We start from the raw sequence: 12,249 nt of genomic DNA, 5'->3' as shown, positions 1-12,249 counted from the left end.
GCCCGGCCGCTTCGCCGACTACTTTGTGATCTGCGGGCTGGACACCGAGACCGGGCTGGAGCCCGACGAGCTGTCGGGTGAGTGGCGCCGGGGCTCTTTGTCCGCGCCGCCGGGCGGAGGCGCCAGCGCTCGGCCTCGGCCCCGGGCTCCGTGCAGCCCTTGTGCGTTGTGTGCGCCCGTGCCCGTGCCCTGCACAGCGGGGCCTGGCGGCGGGTGCGCACGGCACAGCGGGGTGCGCGCACACCGGATACCTGTGCCTCGAGGGGTGTGCGCATTGTGTGGCTGCAGCTCCCTGCCTGTGCCCGCTGTGTAGCTGTATGTGTGCTCTCGAGCCGCGTGTGCACAGTGCCTAGCTGTGCCTAGCTGGGCCTGCACGGTGCCTAGCTAGTGGTGTATGCACACTGTGTAGCTGTGCCTTAGCAGGGCGTGCACAGTGCCTGGCTGTAGCTAAGGTTGTGTGCGCACTAGCTGTATGGGCACTGTATATTGGTGTGTGCACAGTGCCCAGCTGTGCCTAGTGGCATGTGTACACCGTGCAGCTGTATATGTACACTATATAGCTGTATGTAGAGGTGTGTGTGCAGTGCCAGCTGTATGTGCACACTGCCAAGCTGTATGTGCACTGTATAGTTGTGTTTGCACAGTGCCTAGTGGTTGTGCACACTAGCTGTATATGCACACTGTATAGTTGTGCCTAGCACTGTGCTGCAATGCTAAGCTGTAACTAATGGTGTCTGCATTATCTAGCTGTATGCGCACTATATAGTGGGGTATGCATAGTGCCCACCTGTGCCTAGCTGTATGTGCACACTATATAGCTGTATGTGCATAGCACCTATCTGTGGCGAGTGGTACATGCACACCACATATTGTGATATGTGCACGGTATCTAGCTGTGCCGAGCGATTATATGCATAGTGCCTAGCTGCCTGTGCACATTACAGAGTTCTGTATGCACAGCATGTAGCTGTGCCAATCTGTACACACACAGTGCCTAGCTGTGCCTAGCAGTAGGTGCACACTACATAGCTGTTTATGCACAGCATCTAGCTGAGCCTAGCTGTACGTGCCTACTGCCTAGCTGTACTTAGCTGTATATGCACGCTATCTAGCTGTATCTATATCTGTATCAGATCTACCTAGATAGATATAGACAAATAGTGTGTGCGTATAAACTTTATTTTTAGAGTTTAAGAAATAGTGCCTGGCCCTATAGAGACAGAAAACTAAAGGGGCTCATGTTACCTTGCCTTCCAACAGCAACAAAAGTTCAGGATGATGAAAATGTTCTAAAGGACAATAGGTTAACAGCATTTGTGGTATTCTCTAGAAGGAAGTGCACTCTTGTACTACCAGTTTTATCTTTCCTGGAACCTGTGCGATTTTTATCTGATGCATGCTTTTTTTTTTTTCTTTTTGTTTTTTGCTTTGGAACAGCTTTCCATCTATATGGGTAGGAATGCTGTCCTGTTAGAAACCTTCTGTTTTTGTATTAAGTTTACTGATTGCATCTTGATAGACTGCATCTCGAGACCTCCTCTTCTCTGTGTGCTTCGTTTTTATTTCCGTTGGACTGATTTTGGTAGAAGTAAGACCTTTATTCATAGAAAAAGCACATCAACATCTGGTTCTGCTGTAACTGATCTACCAGCACTTAAGTTAGTGTAGTTAAACTGTTTTTACACTGATGTACCAAAGCTCAGAATCTGGGCCATTGTTCCTTTTTGCCCTTCGGCGTGCATCATGGTATAAGATGAATATTTTGTACTACTCTTTTAGTAAGTTTGATGCAAAACTCTTGGTTATGAAACTAGATGAGAAAGGTGACCTAATTTGGCACTTTGAAACTGATTTTATAATGTGCTTTTTAAGACGCATGGTATGAAGAAGCAAGCGTGAGCTTTTTAAAAATGTTAGATTTTGAGAGTGTAATGTATTAAGAGCCAGAGGTGAATAGGATTCATACACTGAAAACAATTGAGGCTTCCTGGTTTTTATTTTTTGTGGATCCTACTATTGTGTATTTCCAATGAATTCCACAAGTTTTGGCACTGTAACAGTTGCTTTTATCCCCAGCCTGCATTCGTATAAATTTTTTTTTCATAATACGGTTTTTCATCAGAGACATTAAATTTATTCCTTTGAGCTAGCTGATCAAAAGATTCTTGCTTTTATATGATCTTATGTTTGAAATGGCAAAGCCTAGAATATGCTGTCAGGTTCTGCTTTTCCTTGTCAAAGGATGTAAGGAAGAATAAAGGTCCTGACCCTGTGAGCTGTTCTGTGAGTGTGTAGTAGCCTTCCTGCAAACAACATCTTGCAGATTTGGGGCACTGTTTTTGCTAGGATGTGGGAGGGAGTCTGCAGATTCTTTGTTAACATACCCAGAGAAGAGGGCGAGAGGAAAGGATTGAAACAGCAAAAGGCAGGGGGGGCAGAGAAAAGCATTTCTGGTAATTTTGCTGCACATGATTTAGTTGGAATTTCAGGCTATTCTGATGAACTTAATGGGATGCTAATATAAGTTGTGCATGGTAGTGTGTTGGCAGATATTGCTTTTGAAGACTAAGTTCAGACTTTTATATAAACAACTAAAGAGTCTGATCCAAATTCTTTTATGCTGATGGAAAAGGCTTCCACTGACTTTATTGGGCTTTGAATCAAGCTCCTAGAAAGCCCGGGACTTCCTTTTTAAAAAAACAACCCCCCCCCCCCCAATATTATTTGAATGAAAGGAATATTGTGTAGTTTCTTCTTCTGTGAAAAAGTTCTGCATCCTTGTACTGTTGAAACAATTTGCTTTAGTAAGGGTCCATTGTTTAAACCGAGGCATTGGTGTGTATAGTGGGGGAAACAAACCAACAAAAAAAACCCTAGGCTAAACACAAACAGTCCCCTGATTGGAACATGAGATTCTCTCCAAGGCAGGTCTGTCTTGAACACAGCCTCAAAATGATGTCATAGTAACTGAAACTCGCTACAGGAAGCTGACAATTGCTGCTAGAACCCCTAGGGATGCTGCCAGCTGACTTGGTTTTAACCAGGCTAATGCAGTTGTATACCTAGCTTTTTTTCCCCCTGTAGTTTTGTAAATCAACAATAAACTTATGAATTGCACTTGTCTCTCTAGTTATTTTTGCTTAAAAAGTGTTCTTTGACTAGCATTTTCCCTGTATATGCTAGAACAATGGTTTTCGATTTGTGGCCCATAGACCCCTGGGATTCTGCTGACTATGTCTAAGGGGCCTGGGAAAGACTACTATAATCAATCAAAAGTATGTGAATACCTACTCATACATTTCAGAGGGGTCTATACCTCCATTTTAAAACTGATTTTGGGGGTCTACAAACATGAAAAACATTAAAAACCACTGTGTTAGAAGGTAACTAAATGATGCAGGCATAACGTAACCTACTGAAGAAGGCAACACACATCTCCTGGCAGTTAAACGCAAAACTTCTGTTTTACTAACTGACTAGGTATTATAGTTACAAATGCCATTGTTAACCTTTGCATTCAGAATGCTTTAAAAATAATATTTTCCATACTGCCAAGTTAGTGGTGTGTGTGTGATTAATGCTCCTGGCATGATTATTTGAATTTCAGTTTTTATGATGGTGTTTCAGTATTCTCTGTGGATGTCTGGTTGTAAATCTTTGTAGCTGCTTTTGTAGCTAGTAGTTAAAATTTGACATTTTGATTCTGTTAAAACCTCTTCCTCAATAGTGACAGCAGTAAAGGATGGGTGAGGGGTTGAGGTACTATTCCATACATCCTGTAGAAAATCCGGAAAATAATGATAAAATTGTTGTTGCTTAGCAAGAGTTAATTTCACACAGCAGCTACCAAGACAGTTTTCTACATCAGGGGTGTGAAACTCAAGTGACCTTGCAGGCCATATTTCTTTTTGGCAGCCAAGGTGTATGCCATAGCAAGGGATGGGTCATCTGGCTCATAAGGTGTTTTGCTCCCCTTGTTCCCATAGCTGACTGCTGCTGATTTTAAATTAACAGTAGTGACTGAAAACTATAAATATGGTGGCAGGTGAGGTTAGGGGGTGAGCATTGGCAGTGTTAAGTCACTGGAAGTTGGCCAGCTCTGGCAGTTACAGGAACAGTCTCTGCATTGGATTCAGAGGTGGGCTGTTCAGCTTGTGACATGGCCAGGATGACCTGCCTCCATAGGTTGAATCTCACCTGTGGATTGGTTATTTGATGCCTGTTGACCCACAGAGTCATTCTGGTAATCAGGAAAGGTTCGAAGAGCTAGTTCCACCAAAATTAAATTCTCACAAATGTTAACGGTAGAAACATTTTAATAGCAAATTTTAATAATGAAATATACATGAGAAATAAATGGTTAAACAGAACAGAAAAAATTGATCAAGCAAATTATTAACACTTGTAGAATGGACATTTATCTAAAGAAATAATCTTATTAATGTTTGCAAGAATTTAAAATGAATTTCCTTACATCCTAAAGTCTTAAAAAGCCTCTGACAGATGATCTGCCTATTGGGGAAAAGGACCTAGGTTTCAAATTTAAGTTTTAAAAGAGCACTTATCTTGGTTCATCTGCAGATGGGCTATTCAGCAAAAACAGCAGTTCAGGGTTGAAGAGCAAAGATTATGAGGTGAACCTAGATTATAACACGATTGGCCATCTCAGTATAAAAAATGTTTACTAAATAAAGTCAGTATTTAAAAAGAATGTTCCTAATAGATCTGGTTTAGAACAAAATGTAGCTTAAGTAGGGGATAAAAATAGATATATGAATATTAATTGGTGTAGACCAGGAGTGGGCAAAATATGTCCCACGAGGCCATTCTGTCTGGCCTGTGGGGCCCCTAAAAAATGTAGAAAATTAATATTTCTCTGCCCTTGGTTCCTGTCATTTTTGACAGGAACCAAGGGCAGTAGGACCCAGGGGAAGCTCTGGTGGGCTCCCACAAGAGCAGGGCCTGCCTAGCCCCGCCAGAAGCCTCAGTAGGGGCTTCTGGCCTGGGACCATGCCAGAACCTCGGGTAAGGGGGGGATGAGGAAAGGCAGGGAAGGAGCCTGGGGAAAAGTTAACCTCCCCTGCCCTGTGCCCAGAACCCTGCACTGCAGCCACTCGCAGCCTGCCTGGGGCTGCCTGTGCCTGCTCTGGACAACCCTGCATGGGCTGCAAGCAGCTGCAGGAGAGAGTGCCGGACCCAGCACTCAACTTTTCCCTGGGCTCCTCCACGCCAGAAAGGAAAGCGGCCTTTCCCTGCCTCGTGGCCAGTGCTCCCTGCTGCAGCCATTTGCAGCCCGCAGCCCTCGATAGCCTGCCAAAACTGGGTAAGCGGCCCTCCGCCTGAAATAACTGCCTGCCCCGGCGCAGACCCTAACTGGAATAAAAGCACTAAATGCACTCTAAGCAAACTTCAGCCTACTTTTGACTCATCTGGCTCATACTTCCTAAAATTACTCTCATTTCTGAAATTCTCTTGCTTGTTCTTTTCCTTTCCTTTGTCTCTCTTACATAAACTTTTGCAGTCGAATGCAAGCAAATGCTATATACCATGTTGCCATTAGGGATTCACTGATAGAGATTTTGGGGGCCAATACCGATAGCTGATATTTAAGGAGGCATATTTACTGATACCTATCTGATACAGCTTCCATCAGCTGGTAAGTCTCTGGTGGTGGACAGGGAGGGGGAAGGGAAGGGGCATGGGAGGTCAGATAATGCCCCCCCCCCACAATGAGGGAGGGGGCAAGGGTAGGTGCTGCCCAGCCGGTGCAGGAGGGGCATGGGATGGAGGCACGGCTTGTGCGGTGGGGGAAGCTCCCACTGCTGCTTGCAGCCTTGGGGGGGGGGGGGCATGTTTTCTCCAGATCTGCATGGGTGGGGTGGAGCCAGAGCTGGTGCTGCTCGAGGCTCTTCTTGCTGGGGGCTGGAGGTCTCTAGTGACACTGGGGGGAGGCTACAGCCACCCCATATTTCACTGCAGCTCCGCTCCCAGGCCTACACTGCTGCAGCCATGGCTCTTTCTGGCGCTTGGGTGGAGGTGGGGCATTGAGTCGGGGTTGCATCGGGCAACAACATGGGGCTGGGAGCAAAGTTGAGGTGATACTTGGGCTGGCAGCAGCCTCCTCTCTGTCGTGTCAGAGCCCACTCTGAGCCCAGTGCCCAGCAAGAAAAGCCTGCAGCTGCTGCCTGCCCCGTGCTACACAGATTCAGGGGCACGCCCCCCCATCTCTACCTCTGCCCTCCTGGGATGTAAGTAGTGGTGGGAGCTGGCCCTGCCCCCTCCCTTGCCGCAGGGACATTGATCTGCCCCACGCCCCTTCTCTCTCCACTCCCCTTCTGACTTACCAGCTGGAGGTAGCTCTCCACACTGTCGGCTCTGCTCCATGCTGCATTTTGGCTGCGTGTAACACGGGCATTTATCGGCCAAATTATCAGCCCAATCTAGCGCTATTTTCCTATGATAAAATGGTTTCTCCTGGGACAAATGCAATGTCTGTTTGTAGGAGCAGTGTACCATAGAATCATGCATAAGCAGGGCTGGAAGGGACCTCACGAGGTCATCTAGTCAAGCCCCCTGCCTTAGGTAGGACCATTCCTATCCAAACCATCCTATACAAATCTATTGCCTTGCCACTTAGCAAAACTACAGTGTCAACTCTTACCCAAAACCCAAGACTTAACACTAACCTGCCACAGAGAAAGCAGAGGGGTGATAGCGCTCAATGTTTTGCTGCTGTCTAAGTTGTTAATATTTTTGCAAGAGATTCCAAGAAGAGGGCCTCCATCCCTGCTACTGAGGAATGCAAAAACCTCCACAGTCCATATCAATCTGGCATTGGAGCAAAATTCCTTTCTGCCCCCAAATATGGAAGTCAGTCTGATGCTGAGTGGAGAGGCAAGACCCTATAGCTAGGAACCTCCTATGCCAGGAGCAGGCAGTTATTTCAAGCAGAGGGCTGCTTACCCAGTTTTGGCAGGCTGTTGAGGGCTGCATGGGTAGCCCTGCCCCTTGACAACTGCCCCATCCCCTGGTCACTGTCTTGGGACCAATGTCCCATGCGGGCTACAAGCAGCTGCAGCAGGGAATGCTGGCCATGGGGCAGGGAAGGTTGGCTTTCCTCAGAGCCAGGAAGGAGCCTGGGGAAAAGCTGAGTGCAGGGTGGGGATGGTGAGAAGCTGTCCCTCCCCTGCCCAATGGCCGGTGCTCCCTGCTGCAGCTGCTTGCAGCCCATGCAGGTTTTCATAGTAGTTGGGGGTCAGAAGGGACCTGAATAGATCATTTAGTCTAACCCCCTGCCACTGGCTGGAGCACACGCTGGGATCACATGACCCTGGACAGGTGTTTATCCAACCAGGTAGACTGTGAGCAGCTTCAGTGTAGGGTGCCAGGCATGGGGCAGGAGAGGGGCTGCTTCCCCACCCCCCGTGCTCAACTTTTCCCCAGGCTCCTTTCCTGCCTGGGGTCCTTCCCTCCCACCCTGCCCTGCCCCCTTCCCTCTTACCTGAGGTTCAGATGCAGGGCAGCCTCATGGATCCAGGCCAGAAGTCCCTGCTGGGGCTTCTGGCAGGGTCGGGAAGGCCCTGCTCTTGTGGGAGCCCGCTGGAGCTTCTCCTGGGTCCTACTGCCCTTGGTTCCTGTCATTTTTGACAGGAACCTAGGGCAGAGAAATATTAATTTTCTACATTTTTTTAGGGGACCCCAGGCCTGATAGAATGGCCAGATGTGGCCCATGCACCGTGTTTTGCCTGTCCCTGTCCTACATGTAGATTATCCCTGACCAGTGACTGTCAAGTCTCTTCTTGGACAGCTCTAGTGATGGAGAATCTACAACTTCTCTAGGCAGTCTGTTCCACTGCCTCACTGTTCTAACAGTGATGAAGTTTTCCCTGATATTCAGTCTAGACCTACTTTGCTGCAACTTCAAGCCATTGATCCACATCCTACTCTATGCAGTAAGAGAGAACAGGTGTTCTTTTTGGCAGCCCTTCAGATATTTGATGACAGCTGTCATATCCCTCCTTAAGCACCCTTTCTGCAAGCTGAACGTGTCTAGCTCATTCAGCCTCTCCTCATATGACTTGGCTTCCAAGTTGTTTATCATCTTTATTGCTTGTCCCTGGACCCTATCTAACTTCTTCATATCCTTTTTAAAATGTAGAGCCTAGAATTGCACACAAGATGCCAGATGAGGCCTAACTAGTACAGAGTAGAAAGGCACTATCACCTCCTGTGTCTTGCACGTAATGCTTCTATGTATTCCAAAACCAGGTTCGCCTTCTGTGCAGCTGCATCACATTGCAGACTTGTGCTGAATCTATAATCTACCAAAATTCCAGATCCTTCTACATAGTGCTGCCGTCCAGCCAGGTGTCACTCACTTCATTTTTTTTGTTTGGTTGTTCTATCTGAGGCATAGCACCTTGCATTTTTTCAGCATCAAACTTCATCCTGTTAGCCCAGCTTTCCAGTCTGTTAAGGTCCTTTTCAGTTGTGCTCCCATCCTCCAGCACGTTTCCAATCCTTCCTAGGTTGTCTTCTGCAAACTTGCTCGAGAAGCCAGCATCCAAATAATTAACAAACATGTTGAACAGCACTGGGCTCAGGACAGATCCCTGTGGGACTCTATTCAGAGCCTCCGGCCTTTCTGACATGGATCTGTTTATAAAAACCCTTCGCATGTGGCTAATGAGCCAGTTGTCTATCCACCTTATAACAGTTTTGTCCAGCACACAGTAAGGCAGAGATCGCAACTGCTTGATTAAACCATGAGCTTCGCTTCAGATCTGATGTTGTGATCTTTGAATGCCTGGTTCTTCAGGCATCCAAAGGCTGCACTTGCACATCTGAGGCGATGTTGGATTTCTTCATTGATGTCAGCCTTCTGCGAGAGGTGGCTTCTGAGATGTGTGAAAAACTCAGTGTTTTCCAGAGTTTTACGGTGAATCTGAATTACCAGAGCTGGGGAGTGCTCAGCAAGATCTTGTTGATGGGGGACCTCCATTCTTCTGAGTGTTAAGCATCAGTCCCATTTTCTTGTATGCCTCAATAAAGATGTCAACGATTGCCTGAAGGTCTGCTTCTGAGGGAGCACAGATTTACAGCATCATCAGCTTACTGAAGCTCAGTGATTGAGGTTGGGGTGGTCTTGGTTTTAGCTTGGAATCAGCTGAAATTAAACAGCTTACCATTCACCACAAGTTGTTGAAGTACTATCAACGTTGCCTGTGGAAGATCCTTCAAATCCAGTGGGAAGAGAGAGACACCAACATCAGCATCCTCTCACAAGCTAACACCACAAACAATGAGGCTATGATCATCTGGCATCAGTGTTGGTGGGCTGACCACATCATCTATATATCCAACTCCAGACTCCCAAAGACAGTCTTATTTTCTCAGCTCAGTTGAGGACAATGCTTGAAAGGAGAGCAGGAAAAGCACTTAAAGAACGTCCTCAAGGCCAACTTGAAATAATACAACGTTAGCATCAACTTGTGGGAGACTATTGCCCAGGACTGCCCCAAATTGAAGGAAGAATCTACTCCAAGGATTTCAGTAACAGAAGACAGAAAAGCGGGAATGTTGGAACCATCTTGTTGCAGACTGAATCACGAATCCAGAGCCACCCACCCAACATGTACCTATGTTGCAGCAGAATCTGTCGATCCCAGATCAGCTTTATCAGCCATCTTTGGACCCACACAAGACAATCATGGAAGACGGTTATCCTCAACTGTGAGGAATTGCCAAAGAAGAGCCCACGTTTCTCCGATTTGTTTAACAGAAGGTCATATTATGAGAAGGTGCTGAAGTCCAGATGCATTATATCCACTGCATTCCCTTTTTCCACAAAAGGAGTTCCTTTGTCAAAGAAGGAGATCAGGTTTGTTTAATATGAGTTGGTTCTACTAAATCTGTGCTAGCTGCTTGAGATCAGTCTTTGCTTGCAAATGGACTTCCTTAGGATATACGTCAGTACCTTCCTGGGTATTGAGGTGAGGTTAACTGGTCTGTAATTCTCTGGGTCCTCATTTTTCCTTTTTTTATTTGAGGGGCACTGTGTTGGCTCTCTTCCAGTCCCCTGTCCCCTCATACCTTGCATATCTCCCACAGTTCTGTGAATATTATCACCAAGGGCTCTGAGATCTCCTCTGCCAGGTCCTTCAGTACGGTTGGGATGAAGCTCATCAGGCCCTGCTCACTTGAATTTATTCAGACCCATCAAAAACTCTCTGACTGTCTCTTTCATTATTTTATGCCTCAGTTGCATTGTTGTAGCAATATGGACAGGAGCTCTTACTTTAGGTCCAGCGTGTGCTCATTGGACATGTAATGAGGAGTACAGAGTTCTTCACTTTTAAATCAGAATCACTTGTGTTTGGATGGGTTGGTGAAAAATAGTTTGGGATAAATAATACTTGTGACAACAGAAAATTAAATTATATGGGCCTGGAAGTGTGTGTGTGTCTCTTTTTTTTTTTTTCTTTTTAAATACTCCATTCTTTTAAACTGAAGAAATGTTTTATGTTCTCAGTGCCTGTTTAACAGTGTATGAGGGGAAAATGATAAATTAGTTTATTGTTCTGTTTGTGTAAGTTGAGCCAGGGAGTGGCTGCTGTATAAAGTAAAACTATGGGATCAATTTGGGTCACCATGTTGTAATCCAATAAAAAGTGACTTGCATTCAAAAACACTCAAATTCTGCACATATGTAACTGCTACCTCAACAAATATGTAATCCATATTTCTTGCCTAATGGCATACAGTGGAGAAATACTCAAAAGGATGCAAAGATCTGGTTTGGTGAAGTCTCTCCTGCTGGGTTTTTTTTGTAATAAACCTATAAAAATGGCATTTGCTACAAAATAGTTTAACTTTTATACTGGGGCCATATTTGTTACCATTGTATTTAAATACTGTGTACACCCTTCTCTTTTAATCCTTCTACTGGCTCCCTGTCCTCTACTGTATATGATGCAGGGTTCCTGACCTCTATTTCAAGGACATTTACAACTTTGCCATTTCTGATTTTATCTCTCGTGCCTTTTATGATTTTATCCAAAACTACTTCAATCAGTTATTCATTTGATCATAAATGCCAGTCTTGATTGTTCACTTACCAGTTTTTTCCCCCTAAAGTCTTTGTGTTTTTCCTCATGATGTTCCCACACTCAGGAAATACCATTGGTGAATATATGTATGAGACTCTCTGTTGCTGCTGCAACCCCCACCCTGACCTGCTTCCTCATGCTGTGCTGTGCTCGTACAAGAATATTTCACCTGTAGAGAAGCCAATTTTAGGCAGAGTCTATTCCCAAACTTTCAGGTGGATTGAAACTAAACAGGTTAGCAGTCAAACAATGCGACTAGAACTCTGTTTGTCCCTTGTGTTGTGTGTAATTGGACTTGGAACTCCTGTGGGCAAAGCCTTGCTGAACTTTGTGTTCATAGAAGGCTCGGATCGAAAACATCTACTGCAATGACATCTTCATCCTAATTAAGACTAGGGGTGCACTGATAGAGATTTTTTGGGGCTGATACCCATGGCCAATTTTTAGTGAGCCATATTGGCCAATACTGATCCAATTCTGATATGCAGCCGGGCATCATGGAGAGCAGTGTTCAGCTGGTAAGTGGGGGAAGGGGTATTGGTGAGGGTAGATGGAGGCACCTGCATTGAGGGAGGGAGCAGGGGTGGGGCAGGGGCAGGTGCTGCCCAGCCAGGGTGGATGTAGGACAGAGCTGTGAGCAGTTCTAGCTGGGGGGTGGAGGGGAAGCTCCTGTTGCTGCGCACACCCCAGGAGAGAATGGTAGGCATGTGCCCCCAGATCTGTGTGCGGGGCGAGGGTGGGCTGGGGGTGCGGTTGTGTCAGGCTCTTCCTGGTCAGGGGCTGGGCCGGGCTGCGCTCAAGGCAGGCGGCAGTGGTACTGGGAAAGGGGTTACGAGGAAGGCTGCAGCCACAGGGAATTTCGCTGTAGCACCCACGTAGTCAAATTAGAGCTCAAAATTCATCATAGCCCTGCTCCAGCAGCCCTTCCACCTGCCCTGAGTACAGCCTGGCCCAGCCCCTCACTTGGAAGAGCCTGGCACAGCCATGCCCCAGCCTGCAGTGGCAAGCTATCCCTGCCCTGTGCACAGATCTGGGGGCATGTGCACCCCATGCCTTCCTGGGGTGTATGCAGTGGTGGGAGCTGCCTCCCCCACCCTGCCCCTTAGACGAGTCACTTGTGGCTCTGTCCTGTGGCCTGCCT

General features: G+C 46.5%; 1 protein-coding gene across 1 annotated transcript in view; it reads left to right on the top strand.

The window, feature by feature from the left end:
* The window catches only part of DENND5A (DENN domain containing 5A), a 99,111-nt gene that overhangs the window by 4,014 nt on the left and 82,848 nt on the right, over positions 1 to 12,249 (top strand). The window contains exon 2 of the mRNA XM_019551014.1: positions 6 to 77. Within this exon, the coding sequence (XP_019406559.1) occupies positions 6 to 77 (72 nt within the window). The remainder of the gene's footprint in view (positions 1 to 5; positions 78 to 12,249) is intronic.

The sequence above is a fragment of the Crocodylus porosus genome, unplaced genomic scaffold (genome assembly GCF_001723895.1).
Source record: "Crocodylus porosus isolate Cpor-Errol unplaced genomic scaffold, CroPor_comp1, whole genome shotgun sequence".
In the NCBI taxonomy this organism is placed as follows: Eukaryota; Metazoa; Chordata; order Crocodylia; family Crocodylidae; genus Crocodylus; species Crocodylus porosus.
The sequence above is the reverse complement of the archived record's forward strand: the minus strand, read 5'-3'. Positions and strand labels throughout refer to the sequence as shown.